The following is a 25,047-nucleotide window of genomic DNA, read 5'->3' as shown; positions in this document are numbered from 1 at the left end:
GGTCATCAACTTGAAGTGACATCTCAAGCCGAAGTCCTACCTGGGAATCGTCTCGTTGCTACTTTGGGAGCGAGAAGTGTCCATTTCCGCGGCTATTTCTACGTTTAATATTATTTTCACAATAGTACTACTCATTATCGATCCAGTGCCTATCGCCGCACCAAATGCAAGACGAAGCTGTATGTGAGTGACCTCGGTGCCGTTGAGGCTGGAGCGCCCATGTCCAATTGTGTTCATCAATTCCGTCGGGCTCCCGCTGGGCCAGCTCCAGCAATCACTGATCGTATGGAAGAAATGATGGTGACAACGGATACAGTTTGTGTCCGAGATGTCACGCTGACTTCCACCGAAGTATGGCGCATGGTCCGGGACCAATTTTACGGAGGTGACAGCGAAATAGCCCAAGGTGCAGCTAAAAAGCAAGCTTGGGTCGACTATATCGTACCAGAGCGAAACGTTTTGGAAGGGAGATTTTTGGTCGGCTGGAGCAGGAGCCGCTTTGCGACGTTAAAGAGAGCGGTGGATTGAAGTTTTTCAATTTCATGTGACTTACTACGAAGACGAAGTACAACATCGACTGGTCGGCCGGTCCCACCCCCATCTCATGGACCGTATAAAGTAGCGTCAGAGCTCAATTTTTGTCGATGCATTCCGCTGATGTGTGCCAACACCGTTTTATCAATTGGTAATTGTGATGCTCTATGACTCCATCTCCGAGCTATATTTGCCAGTTTGGTATAAACTAACGACTGTAAAAACGTCCCAAGCGTACAATCGGCTGTTTAGCAACATTTGCGTCTCCTCAAAGCAAAACTTGGCCCCGGCGCACGTCGTTTGCGGCTTTGTGTTTGCAATGATTAAGACTGTATAGTACCAATATCCAGAGGCAAGAATTGTGGGATGCCCTTTTCACTTCAAGCAAGCGCTCTGTCGCAAAATATCGCAGTTAAAAATTACGAAAAATGAAGTGGACTTGGCGACGCGGGAAGGATGTATGGACATATTGACAATCATTCGCCGCATGAACATTACACTTCGAGGTGTCCACGAGATCCGCTCTAAAAATTAAGCATGACTGCCGCGAGAGGAAAATCAGATACTCGAGAGACAACTGGAAGAAATTCTGGAAATATTTCAAGAAAATATGGATTCACAAGTTTAAATCGGAGTGGTGGAACATTAACAGCGTGCGCGAGAACATCGTTAATCGGACCAACAACCGGGCGGTCCACAAACAAACAATACCAGGACACAGGATAAGAAGTGTTTTTTTAATGCTTTTTTCTTACTGTACATACACTCACCTGATTATAGTGATGATATTTTAGCTAAAACTGATCACAAAAGTGGTGAATGCCATTTCAATCCCAATTTGACCCAAAAAAACCGTTGACCCAATTTTGACCTGCGCAGCGGTCGACCCATAAAATGGTTATCTTTGAATGATGTGTTAAGACTAGAGAAGTCTTAGCTTAACGGCGGGGGGGGGGGGGTTAGCGGGGTTACACGCGAGTGGCTACACATAGCCACTTGATGTCGAAAGAGGTTTTCCACATTGGTGTTAGTTACACTAATGGCTACATTTGGCAGACTGTTGGTCTGCAGGCATTCAAGGCATTCATTAATTGAAAGTCAGTATCCTCATTAATTAGAATAGTAGGATTTTGTCAACCATTCGTTGATAAATATCTTTCATTTTGAATATTTGATTAGGAGAAAACCCAAACAAACAAATAAACAGCTCTCATTTTACCAGAAATCAGCTTTACTTTCCTACTTAAGTAAATATATACTTTCGGACGAAAGTATAGCTAATCTAAGTAAAACGAAGCTTACGCTTCCTCATACACGTGTGCTTGCGTGTAAGCCGAAGTCGTGGGCTTAAAGTAGGCCCGTTACACTTGAAATACACTGGATGAGTCGATCAAGCTCCCCTTTCGTCATAACCTTGTTCAGACCGACCTCACCTTAAGCGACTCAGAGTCCAGGGCCCGGACACCTGTGACTCGGTCGGTGGACACCATCTCTGTCCGGTGTGGGTCCGCCACACCAGCCGATCCCAACACCGGAGGCTGTCGCGCCGTATGGGCTTCGACAGTGGTGTTGCCGAAAGGCATTCACCAGGTGGGTAACATAGGTCCACATTGCGGGTAGTAAGTTCCGCAAGCAGCGGATATGCTTCAGGAGAGCGACATTCGGTGCTCCGAGCGTGGGTAACAGAGTTCCACGCAAGGTCACTCAGACCATAACTGATAAGGAAGTCGCTCTATGCGCTTCCGGTATGGGTAACCGAGTTCCACACAGCCAAGTCGGGTAACATAGCTCCGCACCGGGCTGGATGCCTTTGGCCGGCACGTCCGCCGCGGCCGTCCATGCCGGCGCAGTGCACGAGGCGAATGGCCGTCGTGCCTGCAGTGGCTATCACAAGCCACGAGAGACTCAATAGTCTCACAGCTAAGTGGGGGGGGACCTTTCCTTCCTAACGATCCATGAGGCAGGTAGCCGTCGGGCTGCCAGTGGCTATCACATGCCACGGAAGACCCAATGGACTCAAGTTTAAGTGGGGAGAGGCTCGGAAATACCTTTCCTCCCTGGTCTTACCGGTAGCTCTAACCAAACAAGCCAGAACGACGGAAAACACTGGCGCTAGGTGCCTCGGAATCGCTGAGCGAATCAGCAGTGTTGTGGTGCACGCAACCACACACGAGGCAAAGCGCTGACCTGGTGCAATCATCGCAGAGGTCCCTTCGTCATGTCGACCTGGTGCAATCATCGCACAGGTCTCTTGGTCATGCCGACCTGTCGAGTAGGGTGAACGGAACGTCTCACCCGCCGACAAAGCAGTTGCGGTACGTGATGTACGCAACGCGCCGACCGGTTTTGGTGAACCATTTTCGAAATGTAAATGGTCGCTTATCATAAAAATATGGTAGTCATTTTAGCCAGAAATGTCTGCAAAATAGTCAATTCTGCCCCCCCCCCCTAATACCTCCAATTGGAGCAGACACAATGCATTTTCCACTGCCGATCGTAGCGCTCCAATAGTGAGCCGTCGAGAAATGAAGACCCTTCGGAGCGCCGCCGCCCCTGCGCAGGCCAAAAAAACATGATACATGATGTATCACGTTTTTTGTATTTTATCTTCTTTTTATGTATCATACATCGTAATCTTCTTTTCTCGGACTCAAGCAAGGTGAGGGCAGCCAACACCAGCCAGCGCTGGGACGTAGAGGCAATTTGACGCGATACAACAGCTATCGCTCCACGGGTTGAGTCCAATAATCCGCCGGAAGCTGGTCCACCCCACGTCAGCTAGTCCGGTGCCTGCAGCAGCGCTCAGTTCCGTCCAAGCGCGATTCCGAGAAGACCGCGGCTTTCTACGGCCTTATTGTATTGTTTGCGCGATAATGCTGCCGGAAGAAATATGGATCATTGCACATTATAACACGTAAACTAAATAACAAGACTTGGTTGGGTGCTGCGATAGCCATTAAAAAAACGTGCCGTTTTAACAGGGTCGAAGCACTATATAGTTCTTAAAATAACATCTTCGAAAAGCGATGCCAATTGGAACAATACTTCGTGTGGCTCGGCAAGCACCCCCCCCTCCCCCCACTGCTTAATTTTTTTTTATTATGCTGTATCTACCAATGTTAACTGTGACGGGGTCACACAGCACCTTGCACAGAGCAAGTGCTTAGGGGTATTTACTAGCCAAGTAGACGATAGTCCACGTGTTCCCTGCCTCAGAGGGAGCGGTTTCCTACTTAGGAGAGCAGATGTAAGACTTATGTATTTATAAGAAAGCTTAGCTTGGGTTCCATACAAACTAGAGGTCACCTATAGTGGAGCTAAGTAGTCATGACTGGCTCCTAGAGCACCTGGTACCGTGTACCAGATGTCCACAAGAGGGACGGGTCACTCTTTATGTAACCTGGGGGCACACTGGATTGTACCCCGCTACATTAAATCATATTTGTTATCCGACAGCTGTCCTACGTTTTTCCAAAAGTAGTGAGTTGTGAATCACTATTCCGTAGTGTCAGTAATCATGTTCTTAAGTAAGCTTACATGTATTGTGCTGCTTATTCGATATTTCCGGGACGGATCGTCCAGCAAGAAACGATAAATATATTAGGCTCACTAGGGCTCCTTTTAAGTACGAATTTAGATTTCATTTAAGTCTGAATTCGTACTTAGCTGCGAAGCGGATGGTCGCAAAATGACTTGAAAGCTGTATCGGATGGATCAACCCACGAGCAAATTTGGCCGGAAATTCACAATATTCTAGTACATGATGTTCTGTACTTCGAAGTAGGTTGTTTAGTGTACGGTAGACATGTACATAACCCCGATGAATTCATCCTAAAAACGAAGGATAAAAATAAATTGCTGGCTCCGATTCAAAATTTACTTTATCCTTAACCAAGAATTTTAAGGATAAACATGATTGGCTAAAGCCCTTCACATTCACTCCGTGTTTCCGCTTCTATTAATAACTCAAATCAACGAGCGCTCGACGCTGACCTGCGGCCATGGCGGATAGCGACACGTCTTCTAGCGACGAGTATGACACTTAAAGTGACCTTGAAAAACAAGCCCCGACTTCTTCCCGGAGCTACGTGACTTTAAGTGATGGGCGTGTCGAAGTAGACGATGTGGACGCATTTTTGCTGGACAAAGCAAGAGAAGAATCCAGAGCTGTCGTCACAAGGCTGCTACAGAAAATGTTCGGAACGTCAGAGCATCATATTGCTAGTGTTGACGTCGCGTGCTTCATCGAGGCGTGGCTGTACTCGTCAATACTCTCCAATTTCGCTTCGTATGCTAACAGAAGCCTACGTACATCGGATGCAGCTACCCTCGATGACATTCTTTCGTTTGTGGGGGTAGAATTATGGCTGAGTTTTTATGGAGTCACTCCAGAAGCTTTTTATAAGCCAAGCAACGCGAGGTGCTACCCTGCCGCTGCTACTGTGATGACCCAAACAAAGTATTGAACAATTTTGACCGCTTTATCAGATCCTCCTCAGCAAACAAGCAGCAGCTCGGCACATCGGAATTCTCCTTTTACTATCAATCGTGATGTCTCGAACACAATGGAGCAGATTCGTCGTTTGTGCTGAGATATCGGCTTCGTGAGCGAAGTTACTATCGCTTCATTGAACGATGACCTACTCAGACTTCGCTCCCAGCTTGTTGATGGCACTGGTCTTGCACACCTGCGGAATCCGAAAAAAGGGTAACGTCTTCTTCGAAAATGGAGCAACATATTTGGCGATCTAACCTTGTGTAAAACTTGATCAGATATGGAACTGTGCACAATGGAATTGTATCTGTTGGAACGACGGAGAGTCAGATACGGCTACCTGGTATTATACATGCTTTGGACAGAGGCTATCAGTCTCAATCAGTGAATCAGCGGATTGTCGAAACCGGGGGGGGGTCAATTGTCGGGACACATAAGCGAATAGGGCGATTTTCTTTTACTTATGACCAGACCGCTAGCAGATTCCAACGATCGGTAATGAAGAAGGGGGAACGCAAGTTGTCCTTTGGCTACAAGAAGCGAATTCATTTTGAAACTGGAAAAGAGTGGATGGAACTGCGGTTGTCAAAGCCTGGAGCTCACAAAATGGTGCGGTAACTTTTACTGAGCAGAATTTAGAGCTGCTGCTAACGTCTGACGTAGGTGAGTATTGAAAGAAACTTTCAGCGGTGCTGTGAGATGTGTTGTCGGTTGAACCACGACGTGGAGAATATCGAGCACACCCGAATGGGCTGCAAAACCCGCTATGCTTGCGATACGTGCAAAGTTTCGCTCTACCGCGCAAAGCGGTGGGGTGGCGAAGAGTCCTGCTTTGACAAGTTCTACTCGGGGAGGAAGCTAACTGATCCTTGCAAGCATCCACGCTATGCAGTCGACGAAAAGGAACGTAAACCGCGCGCCACCACCAAAGCGAAAGCGATCCCAGCTAAGTGACCCACCTAGTCGTCGTGCTCCAAGTCTTTGACTGAAGATCAAGGAGCGTCGACGCTCATTACGTCTATCTGAGCACGAAAGGAATTTATCCTAAAGTTTAGGATAAACTCGAGTTTGAGCGAATTCACGAGACGCGTTTCTTACGCGCGATTAGGACGTGCCGAAGAAATTTTTATGACATCCAGCACTTTCCAAGCTATTACGATATTGATCTTTCGAATCGTGGTGTGTTTTGTTAGTTGTCCTTGAGGACATCTTCAAAGAAGACGCTTCAAAATTAATCCTTTTTTTATATCCTTAAAATTACTCTGATTGCAGTTATTTTATTAAATCATCGCTAGAGTCAGAACACTAGAGTGGTATGGAAGCGACCACTAATTCCTTACGAAGGTACCAGTACTGTCACTATAAAAAACATCAATTTCGAGAAACACGAGCCTGCAACGAGAATTTGAGTCATATTGTAAATCATAAAGTGTCGTCATGCATGAAGCTCATGATGAACAACGTTGTTGTATCTTCTAATCATCTTGGATGCGGCATCCTGAACGCGATTATTGCGGCACGGGGTCCTGGAACTAAAGTTCTCTACTACAGTATTAATTTTAAGAAAAAGTGTTTACAGCTTAGAAATAAGACGGTAGGCATGGCAGGTATGAATGTCGCTCTATGACAAGAACTGTCGAAGTCTGCCTACCGTCCACGAGGTTCAGCACTCTTTACTTGTGAGCAGCGCCTACGGCGTCAATCACGCTCTTGTAGCCGTCACGACTTAGCAGTGCCGCCAATTCCTTCTTGGCACGTGGCACAGCCAGCGGACTCTCATAGATCAGACACGAATACATCTGCACAAGCGAGGCACCAGCACGAATCTTGTCGTACGCGTCCTGGCCCGTAGAGACGCCACCAACACCGATAAGCGGAATCTTACCCTTCGTTAGCTTGTACATGTCGCCCAGCACCTTGGTTGACATGTCACGCACAGGAAAGCCACTGAGTCCACCCGTCTCGCCCTTGGCAGCGCCCTTCAACGTATCCGGACGACTCAATGTCGTGTTGGACACCACTAATCCGTCCAATTTGAGCGCAAGAGCCACGTCCGCGATGTCCTGCTTGTCGTCCTCTGTCAGGTCGGGCGCGATCTTCACTAGTAGGGAAATGGTGCGCTTCTCGGTGTCTGCAACTTCGTCACGTGCCTTAAGCACGTGCTCCAGCAACTTCTGCAGCTGGATCTTGCCCTGTAGTGTGCGGAGGCCCGGAGTGTTGGGCGACGACACGTTCACGACCAGGTAGTCGGCGTACTTGCCCAACGCGTGGACGCCCTGCACGTAGTCGGCCGCCGCGTCTTCGGTAAGTTTATTCTTACCCAAATTGACGCCCAGTACGCCAGCCCGATGGCCGTCGTCCTGGCGGTTAACACGGGAGCTGACGTATCTCTCGAGACGGGCACCGACGTGCTCGAGTCCTTTGCTGTTAAACCCATAGCGGTTGATGACGCCTCTGTCCTCGGGCAATCTGAAGACACGGGGTGTCGGGTTGCCTGGCTGTGCTTTGGGTGTGACACTACCGATCTCAACGCAGCCAAAGCCCATGTCCAGCATCCCTTCCATGGCCTCTCCGTCTTTATCAAAGCCGGCGGCGATACCCAGCGGGTTTGTAAACTCCAGGCCTAGAACCTGGACATGCAGCAGCTCTGGGTCGGTCTCCGGGTCTTTGGGCGTCAGACCGAAGCGTGCGCACTGCACGGCGATCTTGTGGGCCGTCTCGGGCTCGAACATCCGCACCACGGGCATCATTGGCTCGGCCAGCTGCCGGATGACCCACTCATGCGGCACGACGCCGTTGTACGCGGCCACGACGGCGGCTGCGGCGCCACCACCAACAGCCACGTATGCAGCGGTGTGAAATCCCGACGAAGAGGACGCAGCTGAGCTGAAGGACGAGGTCTGAAGCGTTCGTCTCGCCCGACGGATCGAGAACGTCGCTGCGCGCATCTTTAATGTCAATCGGTGACGGCTGGTTTCAAACAATCCTCTCAATAGTTATAAATATTTTATTTCTGTCTACCGTCTTCCCCCGTACCAACCGCCTAAGCGCTTAATTCGAGGTATTTTTTTAATTTTTTTGCTGCGGCTCTCGGCATAACGAACCTTAGCCATCAACAGTCGCTACCTATTCCCGACCAAATTGCTGGTTGCGAGAGCAAGCTGAGGCTTCATCAGCAGCGCTCGACCAACCGTTCTACGAAACTTATCGTCGTCGGCTTGGTTTGCGAGCCTGGCCTGGGCTTCGACGGCATTCCTCAATTGTCTGCTCCGGTCGCAATGTCACCTGACAAAAAGCGGAACAGTTACAGCCTTTACTTTAAACGACAAGTCGCTAGCAAGTACAAGCCTAACACTAGAGGACACGGATATCATGCACTGGCACTAGAGTACAAGGTGTCTTCGTCTATGGTACGCAGCTGGGTGGAGCAACTCGACAAGCTTGAAGGCGCCTTAAGGGACCGCCAAGTTGTTACACGCATGCAGCGTCGCTTTCCCGGTGCCGGACGTAAACCTGAGTTCGACAAACTCGAGAAGAAGCTCCATCTCTGGATAACGGCCCGAAACAAAAAGGGACTACGAGTCAAAGACAAATACATCCAACTTCAAGCATTGAACATCCACCGTTCCCAGCAGGACATACCGCAGCAGAATTTTGTCGCTTCAACAGGATGGCTAGATCGCTTTAAGACCCGATACAACCTCGTGTCAAGGCGCCATACAACGACAAGAGCGATCCCGTCAAACGCCAAGGAATCCTGTTTGGAATTCATCGAATCAGCTCAGAGATTGATTGAGGAGCACGGCATTTTGCCCTGCAACGTGATTAATATGGACCAAGTTCCTCGGTACTTTGAAACCGAGCCGAACAGGACCATTGCAACTCGTGGAGAACCCGAAGTGCTTCTTCGGAAAGGAGGAAGCAGCCACAAGAGATTCACAGCAACGTTCGCTATCACTGGTGAAGGCGAATTCCTAACTCCTCATCTTCTCTTCTCAAAACTAAAGCACAAGCCGACGGTTCCTGAGGGCGTTATTGTGGATGTTAACAGTACCGGCATGTGGAACGACAAAATTCTCATCGACTACGCGAAGACTGTCATTTGCAGCAGGAAGGAGACACGATTTTTCGGGCAGCACGTGCTTTTCATAATTGATTCGTATGCGTGCCACGTTTCGCTGTTCAACGAGAAGCGTCTTCAGAGATACAATATCCACGTGTTGTTGGTACCACCTAACCTGACAAGTCTTCTTCAGCCTCTTGATGTGGCTGTGAATCGTAGCTTCCAAGCCTTTTACTCTGACCAGTATGACGAATACATTGGACGCGCACTTGATGACCCCAAGCTGCAGACTAAGGCAGGAAACACCAAGGTCCCAAAATATTCTGTTGTTGCACAATGGGTTTTGAACTGGATCGCTACGAGGACAGCTGAGGACACACGGAAGGCATTTCGGGTCTGTGGCATTGTTGAGCGCTCCAAATTTGACAAGTCGGAACTGCACCCGCCACTTCGAGAGTTGCTTGACTCTAGCATCGACATGCACGAATGGCACCTCCGGTACCAGCACCTGTTCGACGACGACGACAGCGACGATGACAAGGAGGGACTCTGTCTCCAAAAACCTGCTTGGTACACGCCTGAAGATATTCGCTCGAGCCTTTTCTGTTGTCTTAGGCACGCGTTTGCTAGGTATGAAGATGACTACCTTACCGATCTGACGCAGTATATGCAAGAACTCGAAGAGCTCAGCGGATTGTTTGACGAGGACTACCTTGTGTCCATCCGGAATGAACAGAGTGACGGAAGCGAACTCGTGATTTTTGCAGCAGCTCAGTACCATGGATGCAACATCGAGCTTAAAACACTCAACTACAATTGCAAGGTCGTGTCGACGTTCACGTACTCCGTAGACGACGCTTCTAGAACGATTTCCATAGCTAGAATTGGGCTGTACTGCTGCCTGCAAGTGGAAGGAATGCACATCTAATACATTTGGGTCAATGGGCCTTACGTTCGTCTCACTTTGACCGTTACCCTTCAATTGAACGCCTAGGCGCTCTAAACAAATACAAAGCACACTGTGCGTTGTATTAAAATTGAACGCCTAGGCGGTTGGTACGGGGGACAACGGTAGGGGCCCCTAGGAGGGGCAAACAATGTGCGCAAATACCGCTCTAATATTTTTTTTGAGGAGTCTGAATAATTATATAGGGGATTGTCAGCCTTTCAGTAGAAATCGGCAATTTCGTGAGACTTATGTCGAAGAAGCGCGTGTCATACTTCTATCACCGTACGTGAAAGACCCAGGCGCTGAAGGAACACTTGCATGTCCTGACAGGTCTAGCTGTACAGCTGAGATTGGTCACTTCTATTATCGCCCTGGACACCCCATGAAGCCGCATCGGATAAAACTCGCGCATCACCTGGTTGTCAACTATGACTTGTACCATAAGATGGACGTCTTCGTACGGACAGTGCTGGGTATATGGAAATGAAGAGCGGGGGCTGAAGGGTTTTGTGCCCTGATGTACTGTAGGAGCCGCACTGGGCGTCTGCAGACGAGATGAAGGTGTTCCATGCGCCAGACTACATTGAGTTCCTGCAGCACGTGAGTCCAGCGAACCAGCGGGACCCAACGATAGATCTGGCTAAATGTACGTCAATTTGAGGTTGTTATGGTGGGCAATGGACGTAAACCGTGTGTGCAGATAACTTCGGAGAGACGAGCGACACAGACTGCCCCGTGTTTGACGGCGTTTTCGACTTCTGTCAAATTTACGCCGGAGGAACTCTAGGTTCGTGGCATACAGTAGTGCTACTAGATTGAAAGAAGGAAGACTCAGATCTATGCTGATCAGACGCGGTGGCGCGTCTGAACTTCGGACTCTGCGATATTGCGATCAACTGGTCTGGAGGTCTCCACCACGCGAAGAAGGCGTCGGGGTCGGGGTTCTGCTATGTGAATGACATCGTGCTCGGCATCTTGGAGCTGCTAAAGCGAGTGCTTTTTAACGGAGAAAAACATGGTTGGGGCTAGCGTTAATATTTGTTTTGGTGTCAGGTATCACCCGCGCGTGCTTTATATCGACATTGATGCACACCATGGTGACGGTGTGGAGGAAGCCTTCTACGTCACGGACCGTGTGATGACGGTATCGTTCCACAAATACGGCGACTTCTTCCCTGGAACGGGAGACGTTAAGGTATTAACTCCTTGAAGCCCGTCGATGGTCTTGAATGGGTAGACTGATATAAGGTTCTTTAACTTGGTTTTGAACAGGATATCGGTGCAAAGAGTGGGATGTATTACGCTGTCAACTTCCCACTACACAGCGGCATGGATGACGATAGCTACGAAAGCATATTCAAGCCAGTGATAGATAAAGTGATGGAGACTTTTTGCCCCTCGGCAGTGGTACTTCAGTGTGGTGCTGACTCCCTGACAGGCGATCGTCTCGGTTGTTTTAACGTAACTACACGAGGTCATGGTGAGTGTGTTCGCTTCGTTAAAGGTTTCGGTCTCCCAGTTCAAACCCGAGCGACTCAAATTCGAGCACTGAAAGAGGTGATTCTATCGAGTGGAGCGATCAATTCTCCACAGTTACTGATGCTTTCTGGTGTGGGAGACGCCGAGCACTTGAGAAAGATCGGAGTCCCCGTCGCACACCATCTCCCCGCGGTCGGACAGAACATGGAGGAGCATCTCGGTGTCTATCTCCATGTCGCGTGTAAGAAACCGGTGACGCTTTACCATGCAACGCCACATTTCCCGCGCAAGATGGCGTGGATGGGGATCCAGTGGCTGGTCTCCAAGACTCGCATGGGCACCTCGTCACACATTGAAGCCGGCGGCTTCTTCCGTAGTGCATCCGGTAAACGGCATCCTGATCTCAAGTGGCAGTTCTTGCCTGGTGCGAGTGACGAAGACCGTCAGCTCTTACGGGACGGCCACGCCATGATGTTGCATTGTACAGCACTACGCGCGACGAGCCGAGGCTACATCAAGTTGCGAAGTGCCAACCCGCGTGACAGTCCTGCCATCCAACCCAATTACTTGGCGACTGAGTCCGATCGTGTGGATATGCGCAATGGCGTGCGGTTGACACGTGAAGTTCTGATGCAACAAGCGCTCGATGAATATCGAGGAGAAGCGATCTCTCCGATCGCGGGAGTACAGTCGGACGCTGAGATTGACGCGTGGATTCGGCAAAATGCTAGTACGGATTACCACCCGTCCAGCACGAATCGAATGGGTAAAGAGGCCGATATAAAAACACGGTTGTCGATGCGCAGACACGAGTGCACGGGCTTGAAGGACTGCGCGTGGTGGACGCTTCGATCATGCCCAATAATGTTAGTGAGAACCTCAACGCACCCACCATTATGTTAGCTGAAAAGGCTGCTGATATTATCCTTGGTAACCCGGCACCACCCAAGTCCAATGCGTTGGTATATGAATCGACGAATTGGGAGACAAGTCAGCGGTGAAGTTTTAACATTGTAACTGAGAATAACTGTACTGGAATGCGTAGTACTTGCGTTCACATGTCACGCTTCGTCTTGTCCCTAATTTCCTAGCTGTAACATGCCCGTTGGTCAACTGCCAGCGTCATTCTATTGCACCTCGAGTGAAAGGTGAGGAGACGGAAGACAGCAGTTCAGTTCTCGTTTCCGGCTGCAGTGTGAAGATGGCGACTTTTACTAACATCCCAACTGCCCAATTAGCTCAAGGTTTGGCTCCTATAGGATTGCGGCAGTATCAACCGCTTCTGTCAAAGCTGCAGCGACCCGATCTCGTAAGTGCACAAGGATTTATTGATGGGAAATGGGTCGAAGCACACGACGGAGATCACTTCACAGTCACTGGTAAGCATCAAGGTTTTTGCTTTTTTGTCAGATATCAGCAGCATTATTTTTACGATTTTAGATCCTGCAACGGAGCAGGAAATCGCCTGTGTGGCAAGTATGGGAGGCAAAGACACTCGTGTAGCCATTGCTGCTGCGGCTGCGGCACAACATCAATGGAAGAAGACTACACCACCGGTAAGATTAATATTTTAAACTAACTAGCTACCTAATTCTAATTATTGACATCGACCAACGTTTTCCTTCAGGTCCGCGCTAAATTGTTAAAAGACTGGGCCGCAGTTATTTCCACCAATGCAGAAGACCTGGCAATTATTGGGTCTCTGGAGTGTGGCAAGCCCCTTCCAGAAGCGAAGTGGGAAATCGAGTTCGCTGTCGGTGTAATTGAGTTCTTTTCCCACGAGATCGTACGCTCCAGTGGGTTCCTGATCTCGCCAACACAGTCGAGTCAGAAGATTCTGGTCATGAAGGAGCCGGTGGGCGTTTGTGGTATCATCTCGCCTTGGAACTTTCCGTATGCCATTCTAGGTTTGAGTCTGGGTCCTGCTCTAGCTGCTGGATGTACCACCGTCGTCAAACCTGCAGGAGAGACGCCGCTCTCGATGCTTGCACTAGCCAAACTCGCTGAGGACGTCAATTTCCCTCCAGGAGTTATCAACGTGGTCACCACACCAAGAGAGAAATCCGAAGTGGTCGGTGAAGTGTTGACATCGAGTCCTGATGTTAAGAAAATTACGTTCGCAGGCTCGACACAAGTGGGGAGATGGATGGTGCGTCATTCGTCCGAGACAGTGAAACGTTTATCGCTTGAGCTTGGTGGCAACGCGCCGTTCATCGTGTTTGAAGATGCCGACTTAGAGGAGGCTCTCGATGGTTTGATAAGATCCAAGTTCTCCAACACCGGCCAAGCTTGTATCGCTAGCAACCGAATCTTCATCCACTCGTTTATCTTTGCTAAATTTGCTAAACTCGTGGTGAAACGAGTTCAAACGCTTAAAATGGGGCTACCGCTAGAAGACGGTGTGGTACTTGGACCTTTGATCGGACCTTCTACCGTCAACAAAGTGGCAGGCTTGGTCGAAGACGCTGTGAAACATGGCGCTAAGGTACTTGTAGGGGGCAAATGCAGTGATCTCGGCAAGAATTTCTACGAAGCAACAGTCCTGACGAACGTTGACGATTCGATGCGTATCTGGAACGAAGAAATTTTCGGTCCAGTGATTCAGTTATCCAGTTTTTCGAGTGAAGAAGAAGTGGTTCGGAAGGCGAACGACACGACGGCTGGGCTAGCTGGTTACTTCTACACACAGGACGTGGCTCGGATCTTTCGAGTTGCCAGTGAGTTGGAATGCGGTATGGTAGGGGTGAACAGCGAGTTGGTAACCCATGTTGGAGCTCCGTTCGGTGGAGTTAAAGAGTCCGGCATTGGGCGTGAGGGCTCAACTGAAGGTCTGGAGGAATACTTGGAGAGTAAAATGGTTTGCATTGGTGGGCTATAGTATTGCTGAGCCCGTCTCAGATTATAGGCACCGTAGCCGTTGAACCTATGTCGAAGCGTGGTAGTTGGGTTAACCGTTTCATGTGATCCCTCCGACGACAAACAGCAGCTCGTTCAATTCGTTCACTTTTGTTTTACCCCTTCACGCTCACGATGACTTTGTCGCTGTTTGGTTTGCTGTTCTCTGCTGTTGCTGTTGTCAGTGCTCTGGCTGGAGATCCAGAATTCACCTACAGGAACGATTCAGATGCGTTGAGTCCGTCCGAATGGCCTAAGGCCTATCCGACGTGTGGCGGTTGCAAGCAATCGCCTATTGACGTAGCGACACCCAAGTTGTGTAGTTTGCATGCTGCTCCCCCATTGGCGTTCTTTGGTTCGTGCCCGCGCTATACCATGACAGTGGCCTCAGACTCTTACATGGCGGCAGGAAACGGAGGTTCGTGAGCTTTACAGATTTTCTACTAACAAAGATACTTTCAGCTGACAACTCATTAAGGCAATTGCTCTGTTACGGTAAAGAAGATCTCGTATAGCTTCGCCCAGTTCCATGTACATGCCCCTTCCGAGCATACCTTCAATGGCAAAGCGTTTGATGGCGAAATCCATTTTGTGCACAAGAACGCAGACGGTTCGGCAGCTCTCGTGATCGGACTCTTTATCGAGAAGACTGATGAAGAAGTCACCGAACCAGCAGTAGATGTTCTTGTGGATGCAATGAGCGACGTCACGAAGAATACTACCATCCCGATTACCCTGTACGTTTATATTTTCTACATATTTTAGACAATCATTGGCTTAGTGCTAATTTTTACGCAGGGGCTCGTATTCGGAGCTACTTAGCGATTATATTGGCAAAAGCCACCTCTTCAACTACGCGGGTAGCTTGACAACCCCGCCGTGCACCGAGTTTGTGGATTGGTGGTTGATTCGCAAGCCTGCTCGGATATCCTCAGCTCAATATGATCGCATCAAAGCGAATCTTGCTGAGCTCGACGCAACCGTCAGTGGAAAGAACGCACGCCCCATTCAACCACTTTACGAACGCACTGTCACTTTGTACAGCTAAGCGAACTGTCAGTTTAACCCCTGCATAGAAACAAGCGCCTGTTAATAAAAAAAAAAAGCGTAACTTTGCTCAGTTTTAAAATGGAGAGATCTGTACTGATTATGTATGTATGATTTGTAGTGGCGAACTGCGAGCGAATGCCAGTGCAGTTAATTTGTACAAAATGTCAGTGCAGTAAACAAGTAAGTTGGGTCATGCAGTAATGGAGCTAGAACAAACACAGCAACCGCTGCAATTGGCTCATTGTATCTTTAAACTAGCTGGCATCTATCTAGTTAATTGGTTTGCGGACTTTTGGTAGCAGTCCGGTAACCGGTCTGGCTAGCCAGCACTAACTGCACAATTTTTTTTTAAATATAGTTATCAAGGATAAAAATATGGATACAATATTTTAATTTGTCTTATCCTTTTATCTCTCTCTTACAATTTGAAAGGGCGCAAACCATTCTTAATACAAGGCGGAGGGTACTAAACGGTGGTCTTCTGTTTTGCGTTTGGGTAATGAGCCAGCAACGATTGCTGGAGAACTGGATGACTGTTTTGGAGGCACGTACATGGGCGATTCCCCATAGGAGCTTATGCACTTTAGCACACACCCGCTTCCTTTGTTGGTCACGTTTTCGTGTCACTGGAAGAATGTTTATCCGAACCACTGTCTTCCAAAGCTAGTATTGGCTGTTCCTTCCGTCCAGAGGCTCCGAAAATGTTATTTTTATTGAGACTGGCAGAACAGCAATAAAAATAATTTTAAGTGCTTGGAGCACCACGGATGCAAAAATTATTGGTGTTATTGTATGCAATATACAGTGGGCTGATACTCGTCTAGTTGGTGGGAGCCTCACCACGCACAACCTTTCGGACTGTGGCAGCGTTCCAGTAGGCTCGGTTCAGCGACCAACCATCAAAATGAGAGGGCAAGAGCGCGGCAGATCGATTGTAGATTGCGGTTTAGCTGGACCGCTGGTCCGTAGGGCTCCATCGTGCCCGGTTTAAGGTTACTGCCTGGAGAGAGCGCAGAATTAATTATTTGATTTTGAAGTGGGAGCTCAAAAATAAATTATTTTAATACTGCAAACTAAAAATATATTTATTAAAAATAACATTTTAGGACCCTGCTTCCGTCACTGTGAAAACGGCAACATCGTCGAACGTCCTTACTGTGATGGGGGAGGGGCTAGACTACACTGTGGGGCATCGACACCGACGTCATAGATTAACCGGAGGCGGCGTGCACTTAATCCACCACATGAATGTTTTTTTTTTGGGGGGGGGGGCTGGGGGAAGGGGTGTTTCTAACGTGTGCTATCCGATTTACAAGGCTTAGACCGATAAAAAGATAAAAAAAGACAATATATCCTTATTTTTATCCTGATAAAACCTTTCGGTTATTTTTATGTAAGGCTTCATAATATGATATTATCAGCATTTAATAATCACTGACGTCGCATTCACGTACTGACTTATAAGTTCGTTTCTTTTCATATGCATTACGCAAGATTACTCCTGGCCTACCAGGTATTTTCCTTTCCTTTGTCCACAAATCCCGATTGTATCTCGGTACCCCATTGACCTTCGTGTGAGCGGATATATTTTACCGAAGGGGCTGCCATTTGCGGGACAAAGTGAAACATGGTGATATGAGTTATTAACAAGAGTTAAACTAATTAATTGATTTGCCCTGCCACGATACGCGTGCATCATCTCTTTGTCTGATCTTATGACGTATTGTGTATTGCAGGTGGAATGTCAATAAACCACATAAAATCAACGAATTTCACTTTCTGTCGCAATCGGATCGAGTTTAACGAACAATTTCATCCGGACCGGTGTACTCTCCCGGAACATTTGCTCCGGGTTGCCTATAAGTCAGTTAATGGCTCCTGCAGGAACATCACTGTGATCGTCATCAAGATTTACATTGAAACCCGTACCCCGAGTACTACTGTACAATGAGGTTCATGATGAGCAGTCAGGGTATCTTCAATCCCATGATCCATGAGGCTCATAGATTCCGGGATTGGATCTGAAGTGCAATTGCGCAGTCAGCACTGCTGATCCAGTTGTCTGGATTAGAGTGTAGTGGGCTGTCAAGTCTAGACAAACCCACTTTGCATTCTACTGACAAGCACACACTTGCGCAGATATGATGCGCTTGCTCGGCATCTTCTTCTCGGTCGTATGTCTCGTCGCTGAACTTGCTTCTATCTCAGCACATGTCTACTCTGACAAAGCCGAGATCGCTATCTTCAGCCAACACGAGCCTGTCGCGTTGAAGAAAACATCAACTTCACCAAGGTTATTAAGATCGACGACGAACGAAGTTAAACAAAATATTGTCTCTGGAGAAGAGAGGGCTACCACATCAAGTATTTCTCGTTTTGGCGATGAGGTCTTGATCAAGTTAATGAAGAAAGTGAGCATGAACCCTACAAGTGTTTTCAACCGCTTACACTTCGGAGAAGCCACCACTAAATTCACCAGCAGCAGCAAGGCTTTCATTGACTGGCTTCAGTACGCGAACAAGTTCATGGCGACTAAAGGGACTGAGCAGTTCTCCACGCACCATTTATTCAATCTGCTTTGGCATAGTCGCCAATCGAACGAAGACCTGATAAATCTCTTCCAGACACTTAGCCGTGTTGAGGGCATGAAGAACCTTGCCAACACGTTGCAGCTATACATGTTCCGCGCAGCGAAATCCAGTCACAAAATGATGAATACGGTCTGGTTGCAGGCCCTAGAAACTCCGTCCGAAGTATTTACCACGCTACACCTCGCAGACAACGTCTCAGACGATCTCTATCGACCAGAGCTAATCGCATGGCTTCGGTACTCCTGCGACTACAGCAATGATGTAAAGAAGACGCTTTCCGCAAAGGAGACCTTAAATCTCTTGATGAAAGAACCTCACCACAAAGAGACAGATTTTGGTGTGCTATTCCAATCGCTCGCAATGGACAAAGCAGTCAGAACGGACACTGGTGTGGCACAACTTCTTGAGAAGCTACAATCTCGACTCTTTAAGAATTGGATCAATGCCAAGATAACGCCGGATAAACCCGGGGTCATGATAGCGAGCCCAGTTACTGAGAATTGGAGGCCTGTTCTCACTCTGCTGGTTACCGAACCCAGGTATATACTTCTAGAAGCGTAAATATTGCGGTATGCGGCAAACCGTGGCGATCAAATACTGAACAGTGTAAAAAATCTATTAGCTGAAAACAAGCCGGTGGATGCTTTTACACTGTAAGTTACAGCGGCCATGAAGATCTAGTAAGGATCGGTATTGATTTCTATTCTGCACGGTTTTTTTGCTGCTTCACCGTTCTATTGTAATACGTAGCACTAAATTAATAATATCATCTATTGTGCTATAGTCTCTAATGAACGAGTTACCACCCGATAGTGGAGATGCACTAATGGCACTAGAAGCGATCAACCTCCCCAAGAACATCGCCACGAATATTGAGGCCGCAATCGGGCAGCCACTTCCTAAGATTGAGGTGCGCTTCCACAACGTCGCCGTCTCAGCTGACGTCGTGGTCAAGGACGAGACCAACCTCAAGACTGAGCTTCCTACGCTCGTGAATGTAACTAGGACGGGTCTAGCTAAGATGGTTGCTAAGACTCACATTGTGAAAAAGGAGATTCTACGGAGCGTGAGCGGTGTTCTGTAGCCAGGCACCATGACATTGGTGTTGGGCCAGCCTGGCTCCGGTAAGTCGTCACTGCTCAAGATCTTGAGTGGGAGATTCCCAACTAGCAAGAGCATTTCAGTCAATGGCCAGGTGACTTACAACGGCACGTCCCAACAAGAGCTTTGTAGACGACTGCCGCAGCTTGTGTCCTTCGTGGACCAACACGACAAACACTTTCCCACTCTCACCGTCAAGGAGACGCTTGAGTTCGCTAACGTGTGCTCGGGAGATACGTTGTCCAAGACAGAGGAGCAGCTGTACTCGAATGGAAAACCCGAGCAGAATCAATCGGCACTCGACTTGCTGCGAGCCATGTACAAACATTATCCGGGCGTGATCATCCGTCAGCTTGGTCTTGAAAACTGCCAGAACACCATCCTAGGCAACGCCATGTTGCGTGGCATATCGGGTGGCGAACGTAAGCGCGTGACGACAGGCGAGATGATGTTCGGCAACAAATTTGTGCTCATGATGGACGAGATCAGCACGGGACTGGACAGCGCCGCGACGTTCGACCTCATCTCGACACAGCGCAGTCAGGCCAAGACGCTGAACAAGACGGTGGCCATCTCGCTACTGCAACCGTCTCCAGAAGTGTTCGCGCTGTTTGACGACGTGATCTTGCTGAACGACGGGTACGTGGTGTATCACGGTCCTCGCTCAGAGGCATTAAACCACTTCGAGAGTCTGGGCTTCAGGTGTCTTGCGAATCGTGACGTGGCAGATTTCTTGTTGGATTTAGGTACGAACAAGCAACAGCAGTACGAGGTGGGGGGCTGTCCAGGCTCCGCATTCGAGCTTGCCGATGCGTTCAGGCGATCGCCTATCTGCAACCGAATGAGGATCGAGCTCAACTCCCCGCTAGATCCTTCGCTGCTCGTCGATAAGAAGAAATTCATGGATCCTATTCCGACGACACTTACTCGGCGTCAAATGACTGTAACACTTCGCAATAAGGCCTTGATAAAAAGTCGTCTGTTGATGTCGGTATTGCTGGGCCTTCTGAACGGTAGTACATTCTACCAGCTCTACGCATCGGACGTTCAGGTGGTCATTGGCATAATCTACGTGGCAATCAATTTCGTGACAGTCGGACAGTCTTCGCAGATGCCGATCTTCATGGACCTTCGTGACGTGTTTAACAAACAGCGTGGAGCCAATTTTCACCGAACTTCTTCTTTTGTTCTCGCAGCGTCAGTGAGTCAGGTCCCACTGGCGCTAATGGAGACAATGATCTTTGGCTCGATCATCTACTGGATGTGTGGGTTTGTCTCGACTGTGTCTGGGTTCGTATTGTTTGAGTTGGTGATGTTTCTGACGAGTATGGTCTTTGCAGCGTGGTTCTTCTTGCTTGCGTCCGTACTCCCAGATATGAATGTGGCAGGCCCGGTGAGCCAACTCTCGTTGTATTTCATGACCCTCTTTGGTGGTTTTGTGATCACGAGAGGCCAGATGCCACACTATTTGGTCTGGATGTACTGGATTAGTCCCCAGGCTTGGAGTCTACGCGCAGCAACGGTGAATCAGTACACAGACTCGAGTTTTAACGTCTGTGTATACGAGGGTGTCGACTATTGCCAGACTTATGGGAGCACCATGAGTGAGTACTCGTTAAACTCGTTCGATGTACCAACCCAGCGTCTTTGGTTGTGGCTGGGAATCGCCTATATGATTGGAATGTACGTTATGTTTATGGTGATTGCTTGGGCCATTCTCGAGTACAGACGTACAGCAGAGCCTGTTAACACACCATTTACAGTGGAGAATGTCGGGTCAATGTCTGATGGCTACGCGCTTGTGAGCTCCCCGAAGGCTGCTGAGCAACACAAACAATCGAATAGTGACAGCTCGATCCCTATTGCCCAGCCAGCTGATAGGAACTTTGTTCCGGTCACACTGGCGTTCAAAAACTTGTGGTACTCGGTCCCTGATCCAGCGGGTTCCAAAACCACAATCGACCTGCTTAAAGGTGTCAGCGGATTCGAACTTCCCGGAACAATTATAGCGCTTATGGGATCTTCGGTGCTGGTAAGACGACACTTATGGACGTGATCGCTGGGAGGAAGACTGGAGGACAGATCCGTGGTGACATTCTGCTCAATCGCCACCCAGCTACCGACCTTGCTATCCGTCGAGCCACCGGTTACTGCGAGCAGATGGACATCCATTCGGGGGCGTCTACCTTCCGTGAGGCACTTACGTTTAGTGCCTTCCTGCGTCAAGGTGCTGAGGTGCCAGATGCCCAGAAATACGACTCCGTCAATGAATGTCTTGACCTGCTTGACCTCATCCCATCGCTGATCAGATTATTCGTGGTAGCTCCACGGAACAGATGACGCGACTGACTATCGGTGTGGAGTTGGCAGCCCAGCCCAGTGTGTTGTTCCTGGACGAACCGACGAGTGGTCTGGACGCGCGTTTTGCCAAGCTCATCATGGATGGCGTTCGCAAGGTGGCAGACACGGGTCGAACTATCGTGTGCACAATTCACCAGCCTTCAGCAGTTGTGTTCAGGGTGTTTGATAGCTTGTTGTTGCTTAAGCGCGGAGGCGAGATGGTGTTCTTCGGCGATCTTGGAGAGAAGGCGTCGAACTTGGTGACGTACTTTGAGTCGATGGACGGTGTCTCCACGCTGGAAGTTGGAAACAATCCTGCGACGTGGATGTTGGAGGTGATCGGTGCTGGCGTGGGGAACGATAGTAGCGCCAAGATGGATTTTGTGGAGATATTCAAGTCGAGCGAGCAATACCGCTGGCTGGAGACAAATCTAGATTGCGAGGGGATCACGCGCCCGTCGCCCTCTACACCAGCCATAACATTTGGAAATAAGCGAGCTGCGAGCAGCTGGACGCAGGCAAAGTTCTTGACTAAGCGATGGTTTGACATGTACTGGAGAACGCCATCATTCAACTTGACGCGAGTTATCGTAGCTGTGGTCTTGGCTGTGTCACTAGGTGTTTCGTACTTGGATACGGAATATGATTCCTATCAGGGCGTCAACTCGGGCATGGGTATGGTCTACATGGCTGCGGTTAACATGACCATCATCACTTTCAACGGCTCTCTGCCTATCACCTGCAAAGAGCAAGCGTCTTACTATCGCGAGCGAGCCTCAGAAACCTTCAACGCATTTTGGTACTTTATCGGTGCGACTTTGGTCGAGATTCCGTATTGTTTTGGCACAACACTGCTTTTCATGGCGATTTTCTATCCTATGGCGGGCTTTACGGGCGTCGCTGCATTCATGACCTTCTGGCTCAATCTTTCGTTGATTGTGCTGCTAATGTCGTACTTCGGACAGTTCCTGGCTTTCCTTCTACCAAGTCTGGAAGTGGCATCCGTTTTTATGATAATTGTCAACATTATCTGCACTCTATTCGCGGGCTGTAACCCTCCGGCTGTATCGATTCCACGTGGCTACAAGTGGCTACATCCCAAACAAGTACGCTTTCTCCAGTCTCGCAGCCATCGTGTTCGGCGACTGTCCTAGTGATGGAGACGGCAATCAACGAGGCTGCCAGCAGATGACAGGTACGCCTCCAGGTTTGCCCGACGGAATGACGCTGAAAGAGTATTTGGAAACGAATTTCCTCATTAAACACAGCGACATCTGGAGCAATGTCGGCATTTTGATAATTTGGTTCGTTTACTCTCACTACTGGCGCTACGATACGTGAATCATCAAAGGAAGTAAGAAGAAGAAGGGGCATCAATGGCAAAAATAATGAAGATACTGCTTTACATTGCACTAAGAAAACAAATTCGAGCGAGCTTGGCAATGGCTACATTGCAAAAACCGAAATTCTGAGTGGGGAGTTCGTCCGGAAATCGAGTAGATGGTAGTGAAGATATGAATAGGCTACTAAGCATGAGCCTAATTATCAACTGCAAGAAGTTTTCAAGCTCTCAGTGTACAAGCAAGACACAAATTTGCGAGCTCCTGCTCTGAAGATAGCCGACAAATTATCACTCAAAAAATATTTACATTTATAATAAAATGATAAATTCCTGGCTTGAAAAGTATAAATATTAAGTGTCAGTGTCATGTCACTTTGAACTTACGTTTTGTCACTTTGATTTTACCTGTCGCCATTTTGAAGTTGAAAAGGTGTAGATTTGGTTTTTTGCATTACCGTATTCCTTATGTGATTGGCGACAGTCAAATTCTGCCAGCATAACAGATACCTGCATAGAAAAACTATATTACATGTTTAAAATTATATTGGTCGCCAAGCTTGTCGCTAATGACCGAGCGTCGCCAATCACATAAGGAATACGGTATCAGGGCAGCGATATAGATCAGAAATCATAGATATTTTGCTCCTGTGCACTATATTTTAGAGATTGCATATGACACTTATGGGCGGCGTCCAATGGTGAAGCAACCGCCCTACACACAGTAGTGTAATCCAGAGCTTCTCCGTGAAACACGGCATTGTCATCAGTGCAATTCAGCACAACCGCGGACACTTTACGTAGCCGCCATTGCGGCCTTAAGTGCATCTACGGGCTTGTTCTGCTCAAACAATTTCTGCACTCTGGCCAACAGATCACCCCCTTCGTTTGCTGCATACTTTAAAGTATACTCTTCCACAAGCTTAAATTTGGGATCTGTTATAGGCAGGCTGAAAACACGCTCCCAGTTAGTTGTCGCCGAGCTGACAACCCTTCCTGCGATTAAGTCGGGTGTCATTTTGCTGTCCATCCAGTTCTTGAAAAGTTGAGCTTGTAGTTTTTCAACAAGCTTCATCACACCAGCGTCCTTCTGGATCGAAGATTCTTTTTTTAGTGACAAGAACAGCAGTCCGAAGTCCGTGTCTCTCTTGTGGGGTGCCTTCATCAAGAGATCCAATGTGTCCTTGGTGGAAAAGCCCACACTCTTGCTGTAGTCCTTAGAATACCTTAGCCACCCAATCAGGTTTGGGCGATTAAAATTTTCGAAAGTATTGTCTGCAAGACGTAACGTGGTAAATACTTCGGCAGGAGTTTCAAAGGCCTGCAACCACACCGTATTCATCACGTTGCGGGTGGATTTTGACGCTTGGAACATGTACAGCTGCATCGTGTGTGCGAGATCCTTCATGCCCTCAACACGACTGAGCGACTGGAAGAGCTGTACCAGGTCTCCCTTCGACTCAGCATTTCTCCATAAGAGGTTGAATAAGTGATGCGTGGAGAATTGAACTGTTCCTTTGGTCGCCATGAACTTGTTCACATATTGAAGCCACGCGACGAACGCCTAGTTGTTGCTGCTAAGCTTGGCGCCAGCCTCTCCAAAACGTAACCGACTGAAAATGCTCGATGGATTCATGCTCATCTTCTCCATCAACTTAGCAGCCACCTTATCTGCAATGTGTTGAACACTTGACGTGCCAGCTCTCTCTTCTCTGATCTTGTCATTTCTAGCTTCGCTTGTCGATCTTAAATGTCTTTCTGCAGTAGGTGCGCGTCGGTTGATGTAGGCCTTCTCAGAGTCGACAAGTGCCGAGCCAGCATCGAATCCAGCAAGAAGGAACAAGATCGAAAAGATAACACAGACCAAACGCATGGCTTCCGTTCGTCCGGCTGGGTGTTGGAGAGCAGAATTTGAAGTGGCCAGTGCTGTGCAGTGCACAGGCACTACAGTACATGCACCTGCCCGGCAGCACCACCTCACATCATATATCCAATCCCATGATACAGGGCTCTCTGGTCGCAACATGTTGCAATTTCAAATCTTGATGACGACAGTTGTGACTTTCCCGTGGCAGAAACTTTTGATAAAGCAATCTGCCTAAATGTTCTGGTCTGAGGGTGGAGTAGAGTTAATAGAGCCGATTTCGAAACCTGCCTAGTGTTGAAAAGTGGCTTTCCGGCGGGACACATGTATCACTACAGTACAGTAGA

At 48.5% G+C, this 25,047-nt stretch overlaps 10 protein-coding genes across 10 annotated transcripts; 8 read left to right on the top strand and 2 right to left on the bottom strand.

Moving 5' to 3' along the window:
* Nucleotides 1–4,727: 4,727 nt before the first annotated feature.
* On the top strand, nucleotides 4,728–5,246 carry PITG_01914 (uncharacterized protein; the record flags this gene model as incomplete). The annotated part of the gene is made up of 4 exons (XM_002908462.1): nucleotides 4,728–4,738; nucleotides 4,838–4,993; nucleotides 5,045–5,082; nucleotides 5,128–5,246. The coding sequence occupies 4 exons, from the start codon at nucleotides 4,728–4,730 to the stop codon at nucleotides 5,244–5,246; spliced, it is 324 nt and encodes a 107-aa protein (XP_002908508.1).
* A 1,456-nt stretch (nucleotides 5,247–6,702) lies between these two features.
* PITG_01913 (dihydroorotate dehydrogenase, mitochondrial precursor) lies at nucleotides 6,703–7,977 on the bottom strand (the record flags this gene model as incomplete). The annotated part of the gene is made up of 1 exon (XM_002908461.1): nucleotides 6,703–7,977. One exon carries the CDS (start codon nucleotides 7,975–7,977, stop codon nucleotides 6,703–6,705), a length of 1,275 nt encoding a protein of 424 aa, XP_002908507.1.
* Nucleotides 7,978–9,570: 1,593 nt separating this feature from the next.
* PITG_01912 (uncharacterized protein) lies at nucleotides 9,571–10,020 on the top strand (the record flags this gene model as incomplete). Its single annotated transcript, XM_002908460.1, has 2 exons — nucleotides 9,571–9,722; nucleotides 9,831–10,020. The coding sequence occupies 2 exons, from the start codon at nucleotides 9,571–9,573 to the stop codon at nucleotides 10,018–10,020; spliced, it is 342 nt and encodes a 113-aa protein (XP_002908506.1).
* A 466-nt stretch (nucleotides 10,021–10,486) lies between these two features.
* On the top strand, nucleotides 10,487–11,543 carry PITG_01911 (histone deacetylase, putative; the record flags this gene model as incomplete). The annotated part of the gene is made up of 7 exons (XM_002908459.1): nucleotides 10,487–10,498; nucleotides 10,570–10,687; nucleotides 10,742–10,828; nucleotides 10,892–10,992; nucleotides 11,036–11,236; nucleotides 11,314–11,458; nucleotides 11,527–11,543. 7 exons carry the CDS (start codon nucleotides 10,487–10,489, stop codon nucleotides 11,541–11,543), a joined length of 681 nt encoding a protein of 226 aa, XP_002908505.1.
* Nucleotides 11,544–11,811: 268 nt separating this feature from the next.
* Nucleotides 11,812–12,521, top strand: PITG_01910 (choline dehydrogenase, mitochondrial precursor; the record flags this gene model as incomplete). Its single annotated transcript, XM_002908458.1, has 3 exons — nucleotides 11,812–12,286; nucleotides 12,334–12,469; nucleotides 12,512–12,521. 3 exons carry the CDS (start codon nucleotides 11,812–11,814, stop codon nucleotides 12,519–12,521), a joined length of 621 nt encoding a protein of 206 aa, XP_002908504.1.
* Nucleotides 12,522–14,083: 1,562 nt separating this feature from the next.
* PITG_01909 (succinate-semialdehyde dehydrogenase, putative) lies at nucleotides 14,084–14,398 on the top strand (the record flags this gene model as incomplete). The annotated part of the gene is made up of 1 exon (XM_002908457.1): nucleotides 14,084–14,398. One exon carries the CDS (start codon nucleotides 14,084–14,086, stop codon nucleotides 14,396–14,398), a length of 315 nt encoding a protein of 104 aa, XP_002908503.1.
* A 392-nt stretch (nucleotides 14,399–14,790) lies between these two features.
* On the top strand, nucleotides 14,791–15,463 carry PITG_01908 (carbonic anhydrase, putative; the record flags this gene model as incomplete). Its single annotated transcript, XM_002908456.1, has 3 exons — nucleotides 14,791–14,833; nucleotides 14,894–15,152; nucleotides 15,214–15,463. 3 exons carry the CDS (start codon nucleotides 14,791–14,793, stop codon nucleotides 15,461–15,463), a joined length of 552 nt encoding a protein of 183 aa, XP_002908502.1.
* A 2,143-nt stretch (nucleotides 15,464–17,606) lies between these two features.
* On the top strand, nucleotides 17,607–18,617 carry PITG_01907 (secreted RxLR effector peptide protein, putative; the record flags this gene model as incomplete). Its single annotated transcript, XM_002908455.1, has 1 exon — nucleotides 17,607–18,617. The coding sequence occupies one exon, from the start codon at nucleotides 17,607–17,609 to the stop codon at nucleotides 18,615–18,617; it is 1,011 nt and encodes a 336-aa protein (XP_002908501.1).
* A 2,586-nt stretch (nucleotides 18,618–21,203) lies between these two features.
* Nucleotides 21,204–22,689, top strand: PITG_01906 (ATP-binding Cassette (ABC) Superfamily; the record flags this gene model as incomplete). Its single annotated transcript, XM_002908454.1, has 3 exons — nucleotides 21,204–21,419; nucleotides 21,467–22,603; nucleotides 22,660–22,689. 3 exons carry the CDS (start codon nucleotides 21,204–21,206, stop codon nucleotides 22,687–22,689), a joined length of 1,383 nt encoding a protein of 460 aa, XP_002908500.1.
* A 1,711-nt stretch (nucleotides 22,690–24,400) lies between these two features.
* Nucleotides 24,401–24,709, bottom strand: PITG_01905 (secreted RxLR effector peptide protein, putative; the record flags this gene model as incomplete). The annotated part of the gene is made up of 1 exon (XM_002908453.1): nucleotides 24,401–24,709. The coding sequence occupies one exon, from the start codon at nucleotides 24,707–24,709 to the stop codon at nucleotides 24,401–24,403; it is 309 nt and encodes a 102-aa protein (XP_002908499.1).
* Between the last annotated feature and the right edge of the window lie 338 nt (nucleotides 24,710–25,047).

Source organism: Phytophthora infestans, genomic scaffold, assembly GCF_000142945.1.
Source record: "Phytophthora infestans T30-4 supercont1.2 genomic scaffold, whole genome shotgun sequence".
In the NCBI taxonomy this organism is placed as follows: Eukaryota; Oomycota; class Peronosporomycetes; order Peronosporales; family Peronosporaceae; genus Phytophthora; species Phytophthora infestans.
The sequence above is the reverse complement of the archived record's forward strand: the minus strand, read 5'-3'. Positions and strand labels throughout refer to the sequence as shown.